This window comes from Telmatherina bonti (assembly GCF_933228915.1).
Source record: "Telmatherina bonti genome assembly, chromosome: 19".
Taxonomy (NCBI): Eukaryota; Metazoa; Chordata; class Actinopteri; order Atheriniformes; family Telmatherinidae; genus Telmatherina; species Telmatherina bonti.
This window is the reverse complement of record NC_136617.1, coordinates 31,345,682-31,372,355: the sequence shown is the minus strand read 5'-3', so window position 1 is coordinate 31,372,355 and position 26,674 is coordinate 31,345,682. Positions and strand designations below refer to the sequence as shown.

At 38.4% G+C, this 26,674-nt stretch overlaps 1 protein-coding gene across 1 annotated transcript in view; it reads left to right on the top strand.

Annotated features, from left to right (window-relative positions):
* Nucleotides 1-26,446, top strand: part of kcnk9 (potassium channel, subfamily K, member 9) — a gene marked incomplete at both ends in the record, with an annotated part of 79,634 nt that extends 53,188 nt beyond the window's left edge. The window contains one exon of the mRNA XM_079259142.1: nt 25,572-26,446. Coding sequence (XP_079115268.1) covers nt 25,572-26,446 — 875 coding nt within the window. The remainder of the gene's footprint in view (nt 1-25,571) is intronic.
* Nucleotides 26,447-26,674: the final 228 nt, after the last annotated feature.

The window sequence follows — 26,674 nt, the reverse complement described above, 5'->3', positions numbered from 1 at the left end:
GGGCTGCAAAACGGAGCAAATCCCCATAGACTCCCATGTTAAAAAGACCAACTTCACAGCAGAAATAAACATATTTACAGCCTGGTTCAAAAATCCATTTTCGCTTTATAGGTCAGGTTTACCTTCATGACAACTGTGAGGGGAGTGAATTTTTTTCTAAATCGCCTGTTTAAAAATAATTTAATCTCAAAGTTCGGCAAATTTAGGGGCGTGTCCCTTTGACAGGTACCTGATCTCAGGCTTTAAGTCAGAAGAACGCAGAACCGCGGTTTTTAGCCAGTTAACAACTTGACTTAGCTTTAGCTCGCTTACCTTAGCTCCTGTTATCTTGGTTAGCTCTCAGCTACAGAAAGCTCGGAGTTCGATCGATGTCAATCATCCACCATGACGCTCACAGCTGCCCTCTCAGCTCCACCTCTTTGCCCATATTTGTATTTTCCAGGCGAGACTACGTGCATGACGCTGCCAACATGGCAATGGTAGGAACCGCCCACTGAGCTTCAATTCAGCTCTTCAGAAACCTACGGGTGACGTCACAGAGGCTCCGTCCATCTCTTTATATACAGTCGATGTTGCCAACATAGTGAACTTGGCACCGTATAACTTAAGGTGCTTAAGTTATAAAAATACGGAATGCAACGTTTGTCTTCCACATCAAAGAACGATGTCATGTGTGTTATGTATCACCAGACACACATAGCTAACATATGGGATGCACCACGTGCAAATTGAGTTCCTGTTTTGGTTTGTATCTTGTTAAGCCTTTGTTCCCGTTCATGAGATTCACATGATCTCAGTTTCCTCCATTTTACCCGTGTGTTGTATCTTTCTCAGTATTTATACCACATGGTTTCTGTTCCCCATTGTGTGTGCTTGTGTTTGTGTCATGTGTCTAAGTTTAGTCACCTGCCTCAGTTTAACCCAATAAATTTTATTTTCCGTCCCTGCATTTGGGTCTGCACCACCGTGACAGACTATTCCATATTTTACGGGACGGATGGCAACCCGATGATGTAGTCAGATTGATGTAATGGTCATTATGTCAGGCGTAATTATACTGTGTCATCTGGTTAAAATGAGGGGCTTGTCATACCTATTAGGCCAATCATAACTGAAGTTAGCCTCATTTTTACACACTACACAACCCGTTCATGCAGCTGCAGAGCTCGCTATGCACCAAACCACCGTGGAATATGTAGTGGTATATGCAAAACAACCTATAAGCCTGAAAAGAAAGTTGGGTCATTTCAATACTAAACATATCTCAGCTTTCACAGTTGTTGCCAAATTGAGAAACGCCTCCTAATGGCTTTACTGTAACTTTCATTTCAGCTTAATGAAACTTTGGACAGATAGCATCCACATGTTAAGTCATGATTTCTGAACTTTGTAACAAATTTTCAATGCATTTATCAAAAATAAAATTTAGGCAACTTTTTTGGTTGTCCTCAATGACCCCAACATGCAGTGATGGCGATTTAGCTTCCGATACAATCCCACTTGTCAGAAGTTTAAGCACAGAGAAATAATTTTTCCATGCGTGTCATTTTCAAGCAGGAGCCCCCAAAAAAAAAACAAAAAAAACAAAACAAAAAAAAAAACACAAAACTTGGAGTGTAACAGCGCAGCCATCACACAAGGCTGAAGTTAGCTTCCGATTCGCAATATGTGTAAAGGGCAATTCCACTGAATTTTTCGAAAACACCACCACATTAGACCAGGTCCTGACAAAAAACTACAAACACTTAGACTCTTCACATCTGGGCTAAAATATTCCACATACTATGCAGATTCATCAAAACATTGTGTCTGATTTGTGAAACCTTTATTTGTGAAAATGCAAATAAGGCTCACCAACTGCAGCTCTAAAGATAAATAAAAGATGTTTCAATATGTTACGGTTCCAGATATACTGTGGCAAACAAGAATGACATTTGACTCAATTTTCCTCATAACTTTAAAACACATTTAACTACAAGAAAGACTGGTGTCTTCAATGTATTGCAAGAGAGTGATATCAGTTGCCTCACACAGCTACTGTGTGTTACACAGTGGAATTAGAAAAACTTATTGTATAAAAAAAATGACATGCTGGCTAACGGGGAAATATTACAAGCAGGCTTCAAGACTCACATAATGCAAACATTTACATTTAATTTTGTTGTTTAAAAATGAAAAAAGGAAAATATGACTGTCTTGTATTACAAAACTAATTGGATACATGATAATCTGCAAAACAAAATATCAAATGGGTTAAAGTTTGTACAATCTAAAAAAAATTCCATAATTTTGCTTGTCACAAAATGAATGAAAAAAAATGTTTCACAAATCAGAAATTATGTCTTAATAAATCTGCATTTTATTTAGAATATTCCAGTCCAGATTTGAAGAGTCTAAGTGTTGTAGTTTTTTTGTCAGGACCTGGTCTAATATGGTCCAGATGGCAAAAATGTCAGTATATGAGCCTTATTTGCATTTTCACAAATAGAATAAAGGTTTCACAAATCAGACACTTTGTATTATTGAATCTGCATAGTATGTGGAATATTTTAGCCCAGGTTTGAAGAGTCTAAGTGTTTTAGTTTTTTTGTCAGGACCTGGTCTAATGTGGTGTTTCTGAAAAATTCAGTGGAATTGCCCTTTAAACATATTTCAAATCGGAAGCTAACTTCAGCCTCGTAGCCATCACTGCAATTAAAACCTAAAACTGGTAAGCTAGCTGGCCAGCTTTCTGCTAGCAGCTGTACTTTTTGTGTAACAGCTGGTGAATATTGGTTTAATATTTATACAGTAATTAGATTATAACTCAAACATGAATATAAACCCAGCAAACAGAATTAAGGTCACATGCGACGCAAAAAAAGAAAAAAAAATACAAGGGAACAAGCTATTTGTTCGAAAAGGAGTAGGGAGAAGTGTAAAACTTAAATCCTACCCCTTTTTCTAATTGTCAATGTTGCACATCATAATCACACTAACTACACAGCATAAATCCACATGTAAATACAGAATTACAGCATCAGACAGACCATGCATATTAGCCAAGCCCCCATTAATACAACATCTTAACTCACACACAATCACCCCAGACTACATTATTCATGATCATGCAATCCAAAACAGTACTCCATTATATTTGTTATGAATAACAATCATCTGTGTCTAAACACTATGACATAGTCCAGCAAGCACATCCATGTGTCACCTGCAAATACATATTAAGCCTACTTATTCTCATACCTTTTGAATATACTCAGTTTATTTTTTTTCTTTTCTTAAATAGGATGATGTTTGGACATCGTTTCATCTCCACATTCAGTCCGTTCCAGCGTCTCAATTGTTGAACTAAATCCTGTAGTTCGATACCACCTTATTTTAAATTCTGTCTAAAATTGAATCCCCCACTTCTTTTCAGAAACATTTATTGCAGGTGGCAAGGCAGTAAGTTTTTCTAGACTTTACATAAAAATACTGCCCTAAAATTAATATGAAATTTCAATATTTTAGACTTAATGGAAAGTGGATTTGTACAGTCAACGTAACCTGCTTTATGGATTACTCAAATTGCTCTTTTTTGCAGTTTAAATAGTGGCTCCATATTGGACTCAAGACCAAGGCCAGTGCTACTTGATTAACAATATATTTAATAGTGATGATGTTGAAACTCCGGGAATGAAGGATTTCCAGGAAAAAACTGCCAAACAGAGAAGACTGGATGCCAATGTGGTCTAGAAGTAAAGTGGAATCATTAAATATGCTCAAGTGAAATTGTATAAATCTTGATACACTCACATGTGAGCTGAAGAAGCATTTGGATTTGGAAAAGAAATCCAGGTCCTGAGCAAGGTTTGAGCAATTCCAGAGGCAGAAAACACGTTCAGGGTCAGATCCAGGGGGGGGGCCAAAGGCAGGAAGCAGCTCCAGAAACAGGCTAGAGACATGAGTTAAGGCTGGCTTGTAGATAATCTGGCAGAGAACTGCATGGGGTTTAAGAGGGAAGTGGAACAGGTGAATAGGATTGGAGTTGAGAGACGATAATTGCAGCGAGTAGGAAGCATGCCCATATAAGGCAGCAGTCAGTGAGGCAGACCAGAATCAGACAGTTTTGTGTTGAAGTGGTCATCACCAGTCGCAGAATAAAGCTAACCGGCTTGTCAGCTGTGAGGCAAACTCTTTGTGATTGCAGGATCTGAAAGGAAGAAGCAACAACCTTAATAAATGAAATGATTATAATTATTATCATTTGGGTTTTCAAGCTATAACTTGTTTTTTATTTACATGTTCCACAAAAGTAAAAAAACAAACAAACAAACAAACAAAAAAAAAAACCCCCACTGCATTTGGATTTAAACACAGCAAGCATTCATGTAGGTAGAAGTTGATTTAGTGTATTTTTTTTATTTATATATGTATATATATATATATATATATATATATATATATATATATATATATATATATATATATATAGATAGTTTTTTTTTTTAGATTTATTAAAGCTACTTTGTTTATTCCATTTTTTAAGAAGGTTACATTTCTGGTTAACCTCTGATTCAGTAAAAAAAAAAAAAACTTTGTTTTTTCATCTTGATTTGCATAGTTTATGTTGTTTAAGTTAGCCTCAGGAAAAGAAATATGAATACTAGATGTAGGAAAATAGTATTATCATATTAGTTTTTAATTACCTTATACATTCAATATTGTTTAGATTCATATTTAGTTAAAAAGTCACTTTCTGAACCACAGAAAGACTTTCTAAATGCATTAAACACATTTGAGATCCTCTGCCATCTAGCCTCATCTTATCTTTAGGATGACTCCTGAATGAACTTAGAATTTTTATGAAAACAAAGTGAATACAGTGGGAAAAAATAGCAAAAAAGGAACAACATTTTTTTTTTTTTTTTTAAGAAAATAAAGTACAGTTTACCATAAATAAATAAATAAAAAATAAGTAATGATTAATACTGAATTGTATAGAAACAAATACATAAATAAGAGTGAATAAAAGTAAATATATGAATAAAATCGAAAAACTGGGTATAAATAAATAAAATAAACAAAAGCCAGAAGTGGTTTGATGCAAATTTGCAGTTTCTAGGGCTTAATCATAAGTAATGTTTACACTGATAATATGGAAATAATGTTTTTCAAAGTGTAGTCAGAAGAGTCTTGTTGCACATGAGCAGTCAGGCAAAAGTTAAAACTTTTAGCATAATTTTTTAAGCAACAATGATTTTATACATGTAGAAAACAAGTAAATCTAGTGTTTGAGTCTGTTTGGAGTTAAAGTGGTCATTAACGGGAGCCAAACATAAATCCCTTTATGCATTATGCAAACCTGAAATTTGCTTCTTTTTGTCTGTTTTTCATCGTATTCTGCACAATTCTGTGATGCCGTTCACTTATCATGAGTCTATGAATAAAAGCAATATGCAAAACACTTAAAATGTAAATGTGATCTTTCTACAAAGCTGGCAGACAGCTGTGATGCTGGAATTGGCTTATTGTTGGAGTAGACTGTTGCCTTTGACGTTTTTCCGTTAACAGAGGACTTAAAACTAGGAGCAGCTGAAAGACTGTTTCTGTACGATAACAAAGAGGAGATTTAGAGCTTTTTTAAGAATCAGTGGTTCTGAACAGTTCCCAGCCTGCAGGTAACCATGTGTTTGTTTGTTTGTTTTCCTTCCCAGACACATTAAGCTCATGTTGATGGGATGGACCCTCAGTCAGGAAGCAGAACAAAGCCTTGTCACCTCTGTGCTCCCTGCTGGTCCAGACCTTCATTAAAATGCCTCGACCCGTGGCAGTTTTCGCCATCGGGGCCCCTGAAATAATCTGAGACAGATTAACTTGCAGACCAAACAAGCAAAGGTGCTGGTTTAAGCAACTGCTCAACACTCGAGTAACAATTCAATCTGTATGTGGTGCTAATGAGAAACTACCTCCATAGGGTTATGAATTATGGATAATGCAAAGTGTATGTGCAGAAAATAAATGAAGACCGTTGGGGAATGTCCATTATCCTGCTGCTGTAGTGTCTGATAGTGGAAAAGTATATAAACCATGCATCTACTTCAATTTTTCACTTCTATTATTTCACTAGAGAAATATAGTCAAGTCTTGTTTATATGTAGTGTTGTGATTTCTCAATATGAAGCTCTCGGTTATCTTTTAAGGAGAACAAAAGGTTATCAAAGAGAAAACATTCATGAAGCTAAGAAAGCACAAGGCATCGCATCTCTCAAAGCAGGCCATAAAAGACTCCATGTCACCGTTTTTAGTTACTAAAATCTTTTCATGGCAATGTTTCAGCACATGATCATCACCAGGTGGACAGTTCTTATTAAACCAAGCACATAAAAATTCCCAATAAGATAAAAAAAAAAAGAAAAGAATTCAAATAACGTCATATGAAAATAAATAAATAAAAATTATGTTATAGGAATAACAACAATAATCCCTCAGAGATCATTTAAATGTTTTCCAGTTAATTTAATTTATTCATAACTACACCACATTAGTAAATAGTCCATATATATATATATATATATATATATATATATGTATATGCTCTAAAATAAACAGTTTCACTAGTCACAGTAACAACAAAACAAATATTTAGACATTTAAAGAAAAAATTTAAACAACGTTTTCTACACATTTGCTACACAGCACACGTTACCAGTCGTGTGTGAAAAAGATTCCTGATAAAATGACCCCCATCATGTTAACGGCATCTTTCAGCAGACCAATATAGGTGGGACTTCATTAGAAAATGTATTGATTAATTACAGGTTTGTAAATAATTAATCTCAGTTAATCACATTTTATTTCCAAAATGCAACTTTTTTTTTGTTTGTTTAAATGGATTCTGGTGGATGACTAAATTTAATAATACACATTAACACTGTAAACTCAAACTGTTAATGTCTGAATGAACACTTCTTATGTTAAAACAGTGAAAATGAACTTTCTGGCCAAAACTGAACAGACTTCAAGTTAAATCAAATCAAATCAAAGATACTTTAATCATCCCGAGGGGAAATTCAAGGTTCAAACCAGCTCATCCAAGGTTTGACATACAGACATTTAACATTTATGACAAGTTTACAGAACCGAACTGAAGCATAGGCACCATCTGAGATTAAAGATTCATTTTGAGTAATTTACCTAACAGCTCAAGTCTACATTTCACTGCTTTTAAGTTTTTAAATGTTTTCATCCACGCTCTTCATTTATAGACATTAATATCTGACAGTAAACAGATTATCTTGTGGCTTCAGTTTGGTCCTGCAGCAGAGGTGATCACCTCCTGCTCTGCCAGCATCTTAAGGCTGGATGCTGCATAAGGACCAAGCTGCTTGTGTTTTCTATCTGACGGGGGAGGGGCTTAGGCAGGCGAGTAAACAATACATGCTTTCACATTACTCATCAAAAGTCTTCAATAACACCAGAAAAAGTCACTTGACTTTTTGATAGTTGCTTTCTCTTTAAGTAGGGTCCCAAGAGGGGGCTGAAAAGGTTAGAAAAGTTGCTACGTTAGTACCAGAGGTGCATCGGTGTAATCGGGGTACCAGAAAATTGTGCACTGACAAACACGCTGTGAATAAACACGTTCTTTTTTTGTGATTATTTCTCTCTAATCAATTAATTGTAATTAATGTGTTTATGTTCGACCCTTAACATGTCTTTGTGATTTTGGACTTAAAGGAACATAAAAAGTAAACTTTTCCTGAATCACATGACTTCAGAACGATATGTTGGAGCTAGTATCGCTGCTAATATCATGTTACCCAAGTTCCGCGTTTCATATGCCACCCGTACCTAAACTCATTCACAGAGTGTGTTGGTGATTCAATGTCATTTCATAGCCAGGTGTGTGTGAGAGTAAACTGAAGTTAGAAAAGTCAGTTACCGTGTTTACATGGACACGTTTTCTGATCCAAATAAAAATTCTTCATTTAAACATAAGCAGAAGATATTCGTTTTTGGATCGAACCGGATTATAATGGGGACAGGTGGGTTATGCTGATTGTTCTGAGATTCAGGTAGAAACTGTTTCTACGCACAGGCCTCTTAAATCAGTCAAATAGCAACGCAATGTAACGCAATGTAATACTGCACTTTACATTACAGAACTGTTCTTTTTACTTCTTGAATTAAAAAAACAAACCAAAATGTTGATTCTTGTGGGAGACCTAAATAAAACTGACCGGTTTGTGATACAAATAAATTGAAATAAAAAAAAAAAAAAATTTAAATTGTTCAGGGACAGAAACTGAAGTCAGTAAGATTTTAATAAATACACACGTGCAGCAGTGTTTTATATTGGAAACCTCTGTTTCTTCTTCTGCTGTCTCCTGAAAGTCAGACAATTCTTCTGGTAAAGCATGCTGCATCCAAACATGGAATAACTTCTTCAGGCTCATGTAGACCGTCTGGATCCGATCATACCCTGATTAAAAAGAAAAGTTTCACATGTGAATTAATATTCTCAACAGCAGGAGAAACAATGAGGAATCAGCTAAATCAGGGGTGGGCGACTCCGGTCCCTGAGGGTCAACACTCAATTAATGGATAATTAGCAAACTTGTGCAGAGTTTGGTGCCAAGCTCTGAACAAATCTGCTGATTAAGTGTGATGTGTGTCAGGTATGTTGCAGCAGGGAAACTCCTAACTCCTTACAAGACCGCGGTAAGTAACGGCAAGTTAACCTAAAGTCTACCACTGCTGAGAAAACATGGATGTTTGTAACTCTGTGTTACTTTTGTTCTGAGAACAAGCAGGTATTTGAAAAAATGGTCTCCATTGACCACATAGTTGTAACTTTATTCATAAAATGAAGCTTTGACAACAAGTTTGTCAGAATAAATCTTTAAAACTCTTACGTTATGGGCCAGAATAGGGTGGATTGCCCTCTCCGGGTCGGGGGTCAGGTCCTGCCTCAAGTGGAGGAGTTTAAATATCTCGGGGTCTTGTTCACGAGTGAGGGAAGGATGGAGCGCGAGATCGACAGACGGATCGGTGCGGCGTCTGCAGTAATGCGGACTCTGCGCCGGTCTGTCGTGGTGAAGAAGGAGCTGAGCCAGAAGGCGAAGCTCTCGATTTACCAGTCGATCTACGTTCCTACCCTCACCTATGGTCATGAGCTGTGGGTCGTGACCGAAAGAACAAAATCTCGTATGCAGGCGGCTGAAATGAGTTTCCTCCGCAGGGTGGCTGGGCTCTCCCTTAGAGATAGGGTGAGGAGCTCAGTCATCCGGGAGGAGATCAGAGTAGAGCCGCTGCTCCTCCGCATCGAGAGGAACCAGTTGAGGTGGCTCGGGCATCTGGTCAGGATGCCTCCTGGACCTCTCTGGTGAGGTGTTCCGGGCACGTCCCTCTGGGAGGAGACCCCGGGGAAGACCCAGGACATGTTGGAGGGATTATATCTCTCAACTGGGCTGGGAACACCTTGGGATTCCAGAGTTGACCTTGGGGTCACAGAGTTGGCAAATGTGGCTGGGGAGAGGGAAGTCTGGGCTTCCCTGCTTAGGCTGCTGCCCCCGCGACCCAACCCTGGATAAGCAGCAGAAGATGGATGGATCTTACGTAATCAAGACAACGGTTATTGTTTTTTGTTTTTTTTTAACTGTCATTGCTGACATTATTAACCTTGAAATGCTGCTATTGTTTCATTCCACTTGTGACATCGGTTGCTTTCACTTCCCTGTGATGCAACTATTGATGGTTTAAACTGAAGCCCCAAAGCTTTGGATCTTTTCCATCACAATTAGCAGCAAAAGCCCCAAAGCTTCATGAGACTTCCTTCACAACCCCATAGCTGAAACTCATTATACAGATTTGAGAGATGCAGCTCCTACCAGGACACTTCACAGACTGTGTATCTGAGGCTTCTGGATATCAACAATGCTATCTCAAAGCAGCTGCATCACACATTGTCTGACAATGACACCAGTCCAAACATTTAGAGGAACAACCCTCCATTACTCCTTACAGTATTACCAGAAAGCTGTTGGAGCTCATATCTCAACATTTCAGGGCTGTGTAGGCATTATTGTCAGGGGGCACCTTTGACTCAACGTGTTATCCCACTTCCAACTTTGGTTGTTCAAATATTTGAAGAATGACTCAACAAATCTGCACAGAAAAGCTAAACTTGGTCTTGCTGGAATATCTGTGGGAGAAGGAGCTGCTTTAAATTCAAGCCCACAATGACATAATAAGAAAATCCCTGTTTCATATTCTTCCTAGGGTTGCAAGGTGGCATAGTGGTTAGCACTGTGGCCTCGCAACAAGGTCACTGGTTCAATCCTCAGCTGGGGTGAGGCTTGGACAGTGGCCTTTCTGTGTGGAGTTTACACCTGTGTATGTGTGGGTTCTCTCTTGGTTCTCCAGCTTTCTTCCACCGTCCAAAGACATACATGTTAGCTTGATTGGTTACTTTAATTGCCCATAGGAGTTAGTGTGAGTTGTTGTTTGTCTTTGTGTGGCCCTGCAATGGACTGGTGACCTGTCCAGGGTGTACCCTGCCAGAAGACTGCTGGGATCGGCTCCAGCTTCCCCACAACCCTTCAATGGACTAAGCGGTTTGGATGATGACGGTGATATTCTTCCTATAGCAGCTTTACTTTCAATGTGCATGTGGGTCAATGCTGCAAGGCACTGAGGCAGAAACTGCACCCAGTACTGTTGAAGAAGCTGCTCAGGAGTTCAATTCTGAAACATTTATTTAATCCCACTCACATCCGATTTTCATTCGGGCATATAAGTCGGAAGTAGCAACTTGTGGGTTCTTTTCTTTCACAGACACGCTTTGTGTTTCAAGCTGATAAGACTGGTGTGTTTTACAAGCAAATCTTGCCTGCTGCAGCTTGTTTGGAAGCTTAAAACTGGAAATATATCACATCTCGTCTTCTCCATTCCTGCTTTAACATTCCTGCAAAACGTAATCCTCCATTATCAAAAGGAGTCTTCAGTGACCAGACCTTTCTTTCACTTCTATCATTTATTAAAGAGTGTAATTCTCCTTTTGTTGCGGTACACAAACAACAGCGTTCACCTGAGCACACATGAGCACAAAAGCACCTGTGTGGCATGGCTCTGTCTGGAGGTGCAAATATGTCTGTTCCCAAGACAACAGCAGATAATAGAGGCATTAATAACAGGGCAAACACATGATGCAGTTCAGCGCTGCGGCACAAACAACACATCCCATCAATAACATCAAGGAAATACTTTAAGAGACCTCCACAGACAAATCAAATGAAAAATGGGTGACAATGAAAATAACTTGTGAGGGATTTTGAAATATGCCAGAATTTTTTGAGTAAATACTTTTTGTCTCAGATAAAAACAAACTGGGAAGCTTTGGGGAACATTGAGGTGAATTAAATCAATGACAGACAGAACCAAAGTGGATATTTCTTTAATGCCATGAATTTCACAGATCATGTTATCTGCTCAGCAGGTCATCCGCCTGACTCCCCAAACAGCCACTGTAATTGTCTTGTATTTACTGGTTTCAAAACATTTGGCCAAATGGTAGCTCAAAATGGCCAGATGAGACAGCCCCCTCCCCAACACCTTTTTTAATGTACTGTAGTGTTTTGTTTTTTTTTTATGACTTCCTGTGTTACTCTTATCGCCTACAGAAAGAGACTTTGGACTTCAAAATACTGTGACACAGAATTCCCCCTTTCAGTTTTAAACTTACAGTAAAGGTCCCATAATTTTCCAAATTCACTTTCTACAGGTTTTCTAATGGCCATGTGTGTCCCCATAGCCTGTGTATGAAGCCCAAAATGATCAAATTCTGTCACATCTTAAACTTGCTTGCATCCAGTCTGATAGCTTTCCATTTCTGACCTCAAAATGGGAAATAACTTTTGCCCCCTGCTATAGTGGATACTGTCACTGAACCATGCCCCTGCCTTCTAAAAGAAAGTCACGTCCTCTCCCCGACAGAGATGTGGAGTGGGCATGGACAGGCAACACTCATGAAGATTTAAAGGTTTAAACACAGAAATTCCCTTTTCTCAGTGGATCCCACAACACCTCTAAAGCCCAACCTGAGAAAACTGTGGAGAAAAGTCCAATGTTTAAAATCTAAGAGTCATAATGTGGAAATTACGGAGCCCCTCAGCTGTCATGGTAAAAATAAATAAATAAATCGTGGCCACGAAATAGGTATTACGTCCGCAAGAAATGCTAATTTGTGGCCATGAAGTATTAATTCGTGGGCACAAAGTAGTTATAACGGGGAAACTGATTTAACGGGCGCAGGAACGGGACATGATGATCAAGTTTTATTTTAGGCTAGGAATGAACTAAAAACCCATTCTGAAAAGCCTGGCATTGCAAGGAACCGTTATTAGTGAGAGACATTTACAAAGGATATTGAGAGCTAAGTTGCTCTATTGTCGAAAGTACGACTTGGATGCCGGGATAGATTTCATTGTTAACCAACTGCAAGGCCCTGGAAAGGATCACGGGTACCGGTGGATGTATACAAAGTGTAAACAACACGGGATTTCTATGAGAAAAGATGTCAGGATCCTCCTCTCTCTGCTGGACCCAATTGGTTCCCAAGTTCGCCAGACCAGACGTCTCAGAAGGAGGCAATATTTTGCTCAAGGACCTAACTTTGTGTGGCACATAGACTCGTATGGTAAACTGAAGCCATATGGGATATGCATTAATGGCTGCATTGACGGCTCCTCGCGCAACATCATTTGGCTGCGGGCAGCCAACACTAACAGCGACCCAAAAGTAATCGGGGGGGGGGGTACTTTGTGGAAGCAGTGGAGCAGCATGGGGGCTTTCCCATGCTTGTACGAACTGACATGGGCACTGAGAACGTGGTGGTCAGAGATCTGCAGCGTTATTTACGCCCAAATGACGTGGATGACAGAGCAGCAGATAGAAGTTACATAACAGGAGCAAGTACCGCGAAACCAGAGAATTGAGAGCTGGTGGGGAGTGATGAGAAAAGAAGGAATAGAAGTCTGGATCACGCTTCTGGCAGAACTGAAGGATGAAGGATTCTTCGCTGGGGATTTCATTGACAAAGCTCTGTCACAGTTCTGTTTTATGCCAATCATTCAGGTAAATATTACTACCATGGCAAGACACTCAAAATCTGTATCAACAACTTTACACATCATGAAATCTTGCAGATTTAAGCCAGTTAGTTTATTTACTGGGTGATACATGAATCGACTGTTGTAAAAAAAAATCACAAATCACAATGTAAGTTAAACTAATTATATTTAAAGATTACTGTATTGAACATTTTAGGCCTAAATCACTGTTTTAAAATGCACTAGCTGTGACTTAATTTACTTGTTTATTTGACAGGAGGTGTTAAATGACATCCGTGGTGTCTGGAATGCTCATCGTATAAGGCCCTCCAAAAACACCAACGTGCCAAGTGGGATACCTGATGTCATGCACATGGCCCCTCATCTTTGGGGTGCAGAAGACTGTCTTGTTCCACTGACTGAAGAGCTGAGTACATGTAAAGACAGCTGCACATTTGTCAGTTCAGTCCCATGTGATGTGCAGATGTTTGATTTCTGTACAATAATAATGGCGGAATCAAGTTTAGAGTTCCCATCTACCATGTCCCAAGCACTTGATTTGTATTTTCAACAGAAGGACATGGTCCGTCCACAGTTATTGGAGGCTATTTAAATGGACACAAGTATTCCAATTCTGTAGTAACTACTAATTTAGTAGTTCCTTCACTGCATTTTTTAACAGCAAAAAGCACAGATTTATGTTTTATGTGGTTATTTTTTTGTCATAATACCAAAATAACCAGAATAAACGGTATAACTTACTATTTTCAGTTGTATCAATCTGCCAGTAAATACTTGGTAGATAATAAATATTTTACACCAAAAGTTTAACAAGTTAGACAAAACTATTATTTTTGAAGCGTAATAACTCCAGCCTAATTAATATTAAAGTTGTTAAACTGTAAAGTATCAAAAGTTTTTCACAACAGAATTTGGTTGTTTTTGGTATTTTGCTTTAGGATAAAGTTCAAACAAAAATTAACTGATCTCTTATTGGCACATAGCAAAACATGCATCTGTCTCTGACAAGGACAATAGCACCCTGGACATCAACCACACAGACTGGCAGTGATATCATATCTAATGCTATGATCAATTATACAAGAATACCAAATAGGCTACTGCATAGTGTATTGATATAATAGCTGTATCATCAATGCGCTGGATGTTTTTTGAGCCTGTTTTTGCTTTTGTGGAAGAGATTAAAATAATCCCATGTTTTATAAAGAACTGTGTCTTTCATAACTCAGAGTACATATATAACACGAAAGAGTGATGTGTAACTATAGGTGGTGTGATGAGAAATGTTAAAGTGTAAATACGTAACAGAGGACATCAACATTTTGTACAAACTTGAATCATTTTACTGTTCTTTCAAATTACACCATAGTAAGAACTGAACATATGGTATTTTTTATATAACATGAACAGTTTTCAAACCTCCTGTTTTCCAGCCTCATGTTGACAGTTACAAAATAATGTTAGTCAAACTTTTTAAAATGTAAACAGCTTCTGTGAATTGCTAATTTATTTTTAAACAGCTTTTAAAAATCAAATCACATTTTTGTTTCCACTGGGATTGCCATGAGCAACTGTAATATGTAATATGAAACATATTTGGGAAAGAACAGAGCATCCTCTTTAAATGTAGATCATATAAAATGCTGCACATAGAAAAGGCACAGAAACGTACATCCAGTGTAACAAGGAGCTATCACATCCTTTTACGTTGTTACTTACACCACATCCATTACCCACATTGAGCTTGTGAGAATGCTGTTAAATTCACTGTGAAAATCTGGATAACTGTGGTAACCGATGGGATTGTGGTCTGTGGAGGAAATCTGTGGTTTCAATGAACTCAATTAGTATGGCCTTGTCCAAGAGATTGGATCCTGTGCAGAAACTCAGGAAAAGCTGAAGATTATGGAAATCAAGTTCCTCAATGTACCTTTTCAGGTAGCGTGAAACTGTTGACTGGGCTGATGTCATGTCATGTGGAAAGTGTAAAAGCTCCTTCACCGTTTTTGCAGTTGCCTTCTTTTGTGCAATGAAATGATGCAGTTCTTCTGGTCGTAGTAAACCAGCTACAGAACCTACGACAGGACGCCAGCACTCAATTACAAACATTGGGGCCTGAACAATTACTTTATGTCCAATCTGTGCCAAAACAGGGAGCAGCGTGTCCTTTGTAGGGACTTGCTTGCATTCATGTGCATCGAGTACGTCCAGCAATTCATCTGTGTCCACTGAATTAAAGTCCTCCAAGGCCTTCATGAGGACAGATCTTTCTTCTTGTGATACATACAACAAAAAGGAATCCTTGAGACCACTGGTTATCGAACCACACAATACTTCCTCCAGAAATGGTATAGCAAGCTTCACGGGGAAGTAACCAGCTTGTTTCCACCCTACTACAAACACTCGAGCCACAGCCTGCCATTCCTCACACTGAAAGTCATGCCTGATGAAAGGGACTTTCACCTCAACTCCCAGTGTGCAGCTGTCGTAGAAATCCATCCAAAATTCTGTCAGGCAGTCTCGCAAAACACCACTTCCTTCCCCCTGTTCAAGCTCTCCATTTGGCAAACGCATTTTAATGTTGACCTCAGGTGCAAGAATGTTTGGGTCCTTGAAGGCACTGATCAAGTCAGTGAGACAGTGACCTCTTCTTACAATCAGCGTTACAGGATAAGATTGTGGTTCAGCAAGTGCTTGGTCTGGAACATTGGCCTCCTCTGCAAGCACTGGTAAGAGAGCCAGTGTTTGATGAGGTGCATCATACTCTTTTTCTGGAAGGAGTGTTTCAAGGTTCGGTTCAACCACATCTCCATCCAGTCTGCCATTCCCACTTATAACAACAACTGCATCAGAATCGCCCACAGTTAGCAGACCATCCCATGGCAAGTTATCATGTAGTTCCAAATATCCACTCATGGAAGCTCCATCATTAATTCCACAGTGGTTTGGTGATTCTGGATTTCTGTTTTCCACTAGCAGATCCTCAACAGCCTGATTCTGTTCATTGCTAGTGAGATCTACCACTGTAGACTGGCTTATTGCTTGATCACCCTCCACTGTTAAGGGCTGCTGTCCTGTTTTCTTTTTGGTGCACAGATACAGTTGCAGAATTTTTACCTTGCTTTGCTTATACAACTCGTCAACAGTATTGGACTCATCAACATGTATCTGTGAGCTCTCAACATGAGTTAAGTAGTGTGAAAGACTTGTTTTTTTTGGAAAGGCCTTTTGGGAAAAAAAAGATTTTCCGCCATAAGTTTGATATTTGTCACTGTTTCGTCTTTGTCAACAGAGAGATGCCTTGTTCCCCCACCACTTAGAGACTTCACCTGTTTGTACCTCTCATTCCCCTCATCAAAATCCTTCCAGCCAACCTCAATTCGTCTCACTTTTCGTTTAGCATTTGTATTTTCAGCCCACTTAGATGATCTCTTTTTGGGGGGCATCCCCTGAGCTCCAGACAGTCTTTGTCGTAGCCTTGAGAGAATGGATTCTTTCCTGGATGGTGATTTTTGAGACAGTGTTGCTTGTCTGCAGGAGGCCACAGTGGAGACTCTATCTCCAACTTTGGGGATGTACTTTGCCAGGTCACTGTCTGTCATTAATGGAATGACAGTTTAATCAATCTGAAAAATGCAAAAGATATTTTTTTTATTGAGTAATTAATTTATTCAATTAAAACATCACATAGAATGGACATGGAAATCTAAAGAAGTTAAACATATATCTGTTGGTGGTGTAAGGTTGTAGTTATTCACATAATTTGTTTTATTAATTTAGTTTTATTTTACTTTAAAATATCAGATAACATTTACAGTTGGTAATGATGCAATTTTTTTCCTACTTAAGGACCTAACCCATAAAAAAATGGTAAGGAAATTCTGTTTATTTATTTATTGAATGTGGACATCTTGATTTGTCCCTTCAACAGAAATAAAAAAGGTCATTAATTTAAGGATATTTACCATCTATTTTGTCAAAATTCTTATAGTATAATCTGAAATCCAGTGTCCATTAAGGGGCAGCAGGCAAGAATCAGATTGTGTTAAGCTGGAATTGAGCAAAGTTTGTACCATATGTTTGGTTTAACCATATAATAAACTAAAATGATGCAAAAGGTCTCTGAAAGTGTATGTATCATCTATTTCGTGCTAAGTTCTTATGGGTTTAGATAACCAATTATTTTAAATAATTCTGTAAACACTGTTCATGTAATTGTTTTAATTAAAAATGTTAAAAATAACATATTTTAGAGTGTGCATTTGAAATTGTGCATTAATGTATCTGTTCACGCGCGCACACCCAGACAAGCAAAGACAGTATGCAGTGGCTTACATTCTCATCTTCAAGTTTCTGGATCACATCTTCAAGTTTATGCTGCATCAAAAATTCTCGCAGCCGAGCATCCATTGTTGACTTCTAAACCACAGGAGAAGTTAAAGTAATAGTTAGTCACGATACCTCCCGAAAATCAGGCGATAGCTGCACATTGTAGAGCTCTGAAGCTTTAATCTTGATGCAGCTGATTTAAACATTTTGCCCCAACAGTGTTTATATAGTTCAGTCTGAGGAACAAAACAACCTGCAAATACTGTACATAGACCATTTTACAACCGATGACATCATGTCGTAAGCTGTATACTTAAACTATGAACAGATTGTGACGAGTCCAAACGAAGTTTGCAGCATAAATTAGCATGGCGATCTAGCCAGGTTAAAAGACGAAACACAGAACATTCTGATTTTATGCCCAACATACCTTACTTTGTGGAATGCCTACACCCTGCAGATGATGAAGTTGATGCAGATGATGATGGTGCAGGGATGCAGCTGCTACTGACACACATGAGTTTACGGGTCCATATTAGCATATTAGCACAACAAAACAACTTGTAGTAACAAGATGAGGCTAAAACATTCATAAGTCGGATCTAAGCAGAAAGGCAACCCTTTATTTAAGAAGTCACATAGTCCTAAGGAAAACAACAGCTAAATGCGGATGTTGACTACAACAGAATAGGAAAAGACACTCACCTTAAAGAATTACGTAGCTACAGTAGGTATCGGCTCCTGTGTACGTTTTGCACGGTGTCGCGAAGGTGCTAAATTTATTTACCCAGCTGTCCAGGAATAAAAAAAAAACACATTAGTTTGTGTTACGTGGCCACGAATCAGTATTTCGTGCCCACGTTATGCTTATTTCGTGGCCACAAATTAGTATTTTGTGTCCACGTAATACCTATGTCGTGGCCACGATTTATTTATTTTTTTGACCATGACAGCTGAGGGGCTCCGTAGGAAATAGCAACATTTTGGGGTTTTTTTTTTTACCATTTATTACGTGTGATTGGTCAAAATTATTGCCATGTTCTGCTTCCTGGTTTGCATTACTGGTTTGGAGACACATCAGATAGTGGACAACAGAGTTTTGAGCAAAGTTTCTACCATAAAGCGATGCAAAAGGTCTGAGAAAGTGTTAAGCATCAAATATGACATGTTTGGTTTTATAGGGCAAAAGCAAGAGAGAATGGCTGAAATGAAGGACCAAGGCTGAATTTGGGATAATATTGTTTGTTGCTAGATGTCTGACAATCATATAAATTATTGAAAAAAATGTATATTTCGGGACCTCTTCTTACTGCATGAAAGAGGAGCTTTTCCCACCAGCTGAGTCAATACTCAGTATGCTCTACGCTTGCTGAGATGAGGCATTAATGGTTAAAATTTGTTAGTGAATTTTATCTGGAATGAGAAAACAAAATACTGAAAGATTATTTGCTGAGTAAGTCAGTGGTAATTTGTCCAGAGAGTCGAATTGTGATGGAACAAAATGACAGCTGCCGTAGTCATTCATCATGTTCTAATTGCTCTCCTGGAAAATAATTTGGGCAATAAGAATCTTTTTCAATTAATTTGCTAATTTGCAGTAAAATGGGAAGAAGACAGATGGTTCATTATACAAATTTGTCTGTAAATGTGATAATATCTGCCTTTCAAAAAGCCAAAAGCAACCCTTACTGCAGATATATGTATATATTCATGATTATACTGTTTCTTCTGCATAAATCAGAAAAAAATCTATTGAAATGCATTAGAAGGATTTAGTATGAATCAATTATATGTACTGCCACAACTGGGCAACTAGTATCAGATTTACATCTCATCTATCTGATTTCTATGAAGTTTTTTGGATCACTGCTGGTATCACTAATATTGCCAACAACTTCTCAGTAATTTTGTGTAACACTAAAGCAGGGTTAAACAGTCTGGTCATAGAGCCACAATCTAGCAGATTCCTGCTCCACCACACCTGACCTAGACTAATAAGCCATTCTGCAGAACTTGATTGGCTATTAGAGTAATTTAATTTCATTGTATTGAAGCAGGGAAACATTAAAAACCTGCTGGAGAGCGGCTCTCGTAGCACCAGAATGACTAACCCTGCTCTAAGGCAGTGTTTTTCCAACCATTTTTGAGCCAAGGCACAGATTTTTTTTACTGAAAAACCACAAGGCACACTGCAAACCAAAATGTTTTTTTTTTTTTTTTTTAAAGTCTATATAATTAATATAAAGTCCATCTCATCAAATCCTCTTGAATAGAAACGAAATAAACACAAGAAGGAATTTTATTGTCTTTCTCTGGGACCTGTCTGGATGAACAGAGCTGCTAAATCATAACAAATTGCTAGCCCTTTAGGTGAGCTACAGAGGTTTTCCTGGTATTTATGTCCATCCAGGAGCGTTACAATCCATCCACAAAGTGTCGGGTTTTTTGACACCAGCTTTAATAGCTTAAATTGATGTGGCTGTCTAATGAGGACAGGAGTTTTCAATGTACTTTAGCGCCAAATACAAGCTGTGTTGGATTTGTCTATAACCGGATTGCTGCGCTGCAATAAGAATCCAAAAGCAGGACCTACATGTCCCACAGGTTTTAGATGTTTCCCTGCTTACTTAAATAAACAGGTCATTGAAAGGCTTGTGCAGAATTTAACTATCAAGCTGATGGAAATCCATTTAATTTGAAGAAGGTGTATTGCAGCAGGAAACATCTAAACCTGCAGGACACTGAGCCAACAGGTCCTAAACTAAAGAATATTGTTAAGCTTTGCTTTGAAAGGTGTTGCTGTAAAGATTTGTGCGATGGTGTTTCCTTTTTTCAAAAGATGCTCCCGTGTCACAAAACATTGGTTATTTTCTGTTTCACTGAGATCGCAAGAAAACAAAGACTATAAAGCGATCCCCACCAGCTAAGGTACCTTTGGAAAGCGACAGACCCAATCTCTTTCCTTTGTCCTGTTCCCAGGAGAATTCATACCCACTAGAAACTACAAGGAACCAATCTACGTAAATGCCAAGGTAAAAAATGATCAATCATGATCAAACATCACTTTGACTCGGTACTGCAGTTTTCCCCTCAGTGGGTACACACCAGTTTAGTTTCAGCAAGTCTGTTGTCTGTTCTGATTTTTATTTTGTTTTTCTTTTTTTAGAGGGTTTCCGCCAAAAGGAAACCAGGAATATGAAAAAGGGGAATGAAACTATTAAAATATAGTCAGTGTAGTAAAATGAGTTTTCTGCAGACTTTCAATGACAAAGGAAACCGATTTTCTTCCTTCTATTGTAAACAGAAACAAACAACAATGTTCCGTCTGCTTGTCTGCTTTGCTAATTACAATGCACAATACTAAAGCGGGCAATTTTTCCACAGTAATACAAGTAATATGATTTATGGAAAATCAAGACAAGGGAATCAGGTTCAAAGACTGTCATTAACATTTTGCATTGTTCGTTTTGAGTGTAATCAAGTTCAGTGCAAACAAGAGGAGCAAGATTACTGGAGGTTATATATCGACTTTTCTGTCATGAAGATAAGGGTTTGATTTTCCCTCCATCTCCATTTGTTCCCTTAGTAGTAAACAAGCATCAGATCTCTGCAGGAGCAGAATGAAACAGCCTCTTTAATACCAAAGCTCAGCCTGAGATATGATCTGTAATTGTAATTGTCCTTTTCCTGTAGATACTGACAAGGCTGAAGAGCAAACTAATCCTCCTGTTGGTTTTTCTGCTTTGATTGTATCATAGAGGGATATCACTGCCTCAAGCTACCTATACAAAAAAACTCATTGAACTGTAAGTGTGAGCTTGTCTCCTAAAAACAGCTGCAGAGTTCAAGATGGTAAATCATGTTTTTTTTCTGTAGAATAATATGCATCAGGGGTTCTCAACCTTTTTGAACTTGCAATCATCACGTGAGAGGCAGCGTACACCCTGGACAGGTTGTCAGTCCATCACATGCTTACATTTACTCCAAGGGAGAATTTATAGTGATCACTTCACCTTACATGCATGAGAACACAAACTTCCACACAAACTTCACTGTTCCAACCTTTCCCAAGCCAAAGCTTAAACCAGCCACAATGCTAATCACTACACCAACAGGCTTTCCCAGGGTAGGCTTATTAACAAAAATAACTACAATTTAATACATTTTACTATGGCTAAAACAGAGGGTCAATCCAGTTAGATTTGCTTAGTCAAGGACATAATATATATCTGTGAATGGAAACAGTGTGTAAACTTAATTTTAGGGTGTAACTTGATACTATTAACTTCCTCATGGAGTTTTTTCTTCTTCATCTCTGGACCCATCCCAGCAGTAAACCGAGGCGCTGCTCTGTTTGGCACTGAATCCATGGCTGGAGTCCATGTGCACATGTCTCAGCATGGCTTTTAATGATAACTTTGTTCTGGAAGCATCAAACTGTCTTTAGGATTGACAGTGTGTGTCTTAACAGGTTTGGAAAAAAGCTTGTCTGTGGACAATCTAAGACACACTATGACTGTTTTCCTCAAAATGGCTGCAGTTACATGAGGTTTTTTTTAAAAAATTTAATTCAGAATGAAATAATTCGGAACTACAGAATTCGCTTTGGTTTTACATATACATAATAATTCCAAATTGAGGTTTAGATGGTAAACACGTTTATTCACCTGTAGTTAATTCATACAGCTATCTCTATTATACTAAGTTGTAATTAGCACCACAATGGATCATTATATAGGTCCACAATAAAAAAAAAGTAAATTTTAATAGGTGACCTTGATTACAAATGCTGAATATTGCTATTAATACTGTTGTTTTTATAAAATTATATAGTGCCTAGTACTAATTGTGATAATGGTTTCATGTCTGAAGATTGTTGTGGAATTATATAAGAGTTATGCTTCCAACCACTCCTTTTGAACTTTTTGTGGTTTTTTTCTTCATTGGTTATATGTTTAATTTCTTTTCTTTTTTTTTTTTTAATTGTCATTTGGTTGAAATAAACCTTCACAATCAATTAAATCTAGATGGTAATCTCTGGCATGGTTCTTAAATGGGTCATGTCTTACTTTGTGGACAGGACCTTTATTTATTTATTTTTTAAAATTTGTAATTATGTCTCAAACCAGACTTCAGGGGTTCCCCAAGGACTGATTAAGGGACCCCTATTTCAATCTATACATGCTCCCTCTGGGTAAACTAATATGCAGCAAAAATGTGCGTTACCAACTCCATGCAGATGACACCCAGGTCTACGTATCACTCGCAGCAGGTGAACATGAGCCTGATGAGTCACTCTGTTACTGCACTGAACAGATCTGTCTTTGGATGTAAAACAAGTACCTCCATCAAAACCAGGGCAAAATTGAAATATTTGGCTTCGGCCCACAGGAACAAAGAGAAAGTGTTAATAGTCACCTTGAGGCTCTCGCTCTTAAACCTAAAAAACAGTTTAGAAATTTGTGGCAATATTGGATTCAAACTCAAAAATGATTCTAACTCTAAATTAAATCAATAATGTCAGCAGCCTTTTATCACCTAAAAAATGGAAAACTTCACTTTGAGATACTAATCCACAGGCTCATCTCTAAGGATTATATTACTGTGATAATCTGCTCACTGGCCTCTCTAAACAAGCTGAAATGCATGAAATAAATGCATTAGAAGTACTGCTGCTTGATGATTACAGCCGGAAAATATGACCACTGTCCACTGCTCAAGTCTCTGCACTGGATGCGTCTCTCTCAGAAAATAGACTTTAAAACAGCTGTACTTGTTTCCAAGTCCTTTTATAGTCTAGTACGGAGGTACATCTATGACATACTAGAGCGATATGAACCGTCTTGAGCTCTGAGAACCTTGTGGTCTTCTGGTGGTTCCAGTCAGGACTAAACATGATGAGGTTGTGTTGCGACATGAGTCTGGAACAGTCAGTCTGAAAATGTAGCCGTGTTTTTGGCAACTGAATTTGTTCCTTTTATTTCTGCCATCAATCAGTTTTTATCTTAAAATGTTTTTTTTTTTTTTTTTTTTTAGGCATTTTAAATATTTGACTTGGCTGTTCAGCCCATTGAGATGCTTTTCTGCAGTTAATGTGATCTATAAATAGAATTGCTTGCCTAATAAGATATTATTAAACAGAATGACAGTTGGTTGTGAGTTAGATTCTTGTTGTCTGTAACGAATCACATTCTTGACTTGAGCTGTAGGGTGGCATGGCACCTCACAGCAAGATGATTCCCAGATTAAATCCTGAGTGGGGCCTTTCTGTAGAACGTTATGTATTTTTCCCTTCCATGGTTTGTTTCTTTGGGGTATTCTGGTTAACTCCAACTGTCCAAGATACATTATTGGGATAAATAATGATTGTAAAATCATAAGAATCCAAAGAATGGGAGTGTGCTGACATCACGTGTCTTTGTGTCAGCTCTGTGATAAAATGTCTTGATGAGCTGTCCAGCACATACCATGCATATCGAACAAGTTACAATATGATCTAAGTTATGGTCCAAAATTCAGATGAATTTCTATGAAAATTCAAAAACATTTGTGTTTATGTTTTACTGAGGAGTGAATTTCTCCGAACAGATGCACCACTAATACTTAAGTTGCATTTTTTTTTTTTTTTTTTACAGAAGCAAATGTTCAGAGTAAAGACATTTGTGCCATTTAGTGAGCCTATTTATATGACCATATGAAAAAATCTAATAATTTTAGGTAATTGTATCATTTCAATAATATGATCAGATTTTGTTTACATGCATTTCCAGAAATGCAACAACAATAAAAACAGCGTTCACATTTACAGTACCAGTTAAAAGTTTGGATTCAATTTTTTGTTTTTGGGTTTTTTTTTGTTTTTGTTAATTAAATCTAATCTAGCCAGTCTAATTTCTCATAATCACATAACTGCCATTGAAATGCCTGATAAAACAGCAACTTTATACAGTCTATATAGTTACCATGATAATTTTAAATTTTTTGGATTTCAGATCATTACAAGATGTTTGCTGTACATGAAAACAGGCTCAGGATTATCTGTCACTGTAATGGCTGATAACATTTACATGGCAACAAATAGTGCAGTTTAAAGTGCATCCAATCTGGATTTAAAACTTTTACAAGGGTTCACATTGCAGACACACGTGTATCCTTTAAATCTATTTATGAAGCTTAATGATAATTTATTCCACATGCAAATCCAGTACATGTGCTCTTTTCCTGTGCATATCATGCTCCTCAACCTGGGTCTTTTTCCTTTTTTTCCTCTTTTAAGGGCACTAAAATACATGCTTGAGTGGGCGGAAAGCCAAATGGGAGAAGACAGAATCAATACTGGAGAGCGCAAACCACAACTTATTCAGAACATATGAATAAATAAATACTTTTTTTTTTAATTCGCTGTACACTACGCCAAAAATATTATGTCTCCTTTGGAGGGCAGTTTCTGAATTGATGTTTTGCAAACTGAGGGTGGGCGTTTCTTGGCTACAATTTTGGTGTTTAATACTTACAGCTATGGGTTGTGTGAGAGGAGAGATAATCAATATGGCTCTCCATTTTAAGCCTCGGATGCCCAGTCAGCTTCATTCATGTTAAAAAATCTGAAGTAACTTTAGAAAATAAGATGCAGTACACATAAAGACATTCATACAACATATAAAAAATGAATCTGCTGGAGTATGGGTCCTATTGTTAAGACAGGTTGATTGTTACAGGTTGATTTTTAAAAGTAAGTTTTTGTGTGAGTCAGCAGCTTGTGGTCTAAAGATAAAGTTTAATTAAGCTAAAAGCTTCACTGGCTCCCACATGACTCCGATCCCTCCTCCAAATTCTTTTACCTCACCGGAAACGTCTGACTAATTGGAAGCCCCTCCTGCCATAATCTTTGAGACCAAATAAGATTAATGAGCAGGCACATTTCTGTGGCGTCCACCTATTCAATACCTCTTCTGGCAGCGGTCGCGGACTCTAACTGAGATTTCTTGCTTGGTCATGTTTGTAAACAAAAGCTGATCTTTGGCTTTTTTAAAGTAGCAGTTACTGAAGCGATAGCCGCAGCTGCCGCTTCATAAGCACTTAAGGAAAATTTTTCCCGTTCACTAACTTCTGCTGTCTGTCTGCTTTTTCTTTCAGGCTATGGACACGCAGCGCCAGGCACCGATGCAGGAAAGGCCTTCTGCATGTTTTATGCCGTTCTGGGAATCCCTTTGACTCTCGTCATGTTCCAGAGTCTGGGTGAGAGGATGAACACTTTTGTCAAGTATCTCCTGAAACGTATCAAGAAGTGCTGCGGCATGAGCATCACTGATGTGTCCATGGAAAACATGGTGACCGTGGGGTTCTTCTCTTGCATTGGCACGCTGTGCATCGGCGCTGCTGCCTTCTCCCATTGTGAGAACTGGAGCTTCTTCCAGTCTTACTATTACTGCTTCATCACATTAACAACTATAGGCTTTGGGGACTTTGTGGCCCTACAAAAAAACCGAGCCCTCCAGAAGAAGCCTCTGTATGTGGCGTTTAGCTTCATGTATATCCTGGTAGGCTTGACGGTTATTGGGGCCTTCCTCAACCTGGTGGTGCTCCGCTTCCTGACTATGAACAGCGAGGATGAGCGGCGGGATGCAGAGGAACGTGCCTCACTTGCTGGCAACCGCAACAGCATGATAATCCACATTCAGGACGAATCGCTGCAGCGGGGGCGACGGCGACGGGAGCCCTACAGGCCGGAGGTGACGGATCTCCAGTCAGTGTGTTCCTGTATGCACTACCACTCGCATGACTACGGCAGCTCCATGGGAGGAATCGGCCTGGGTTGTGCCTTCTCCCATCAGAACTCGTTCAGCTCGCAGCTGAATCCTAATCAGTACTTTCATTCCAACAGGATTGAGGAGATCTCACCCAGCACCTTAAAAAACAGCTTCTTCCCTTCACCCATCAGCTCGGTGTCTCCAGGCCTTCATAGCTTCACAGACAACCAGCAGCTCATGAGGAGAAGGAAGTCCATCTAAACCCCAACACTTACAGGACCAATGAGTTTCCATGTTTTATACACAAGGTCAAACATTTCCAATGCTGCTCCTCACCAGATCTTATTTTAGCACTTTTTTTCCCCTGCAGTTTGGTTGTAATATACCTATTTCTGGGGACTGACGAAGAATATTTAGAGAAGTGCAAACAAAGACACAATGAGATGCAAAGCATGAAGCATGGATGTCTATTTTTTCAAGGGATTGCTC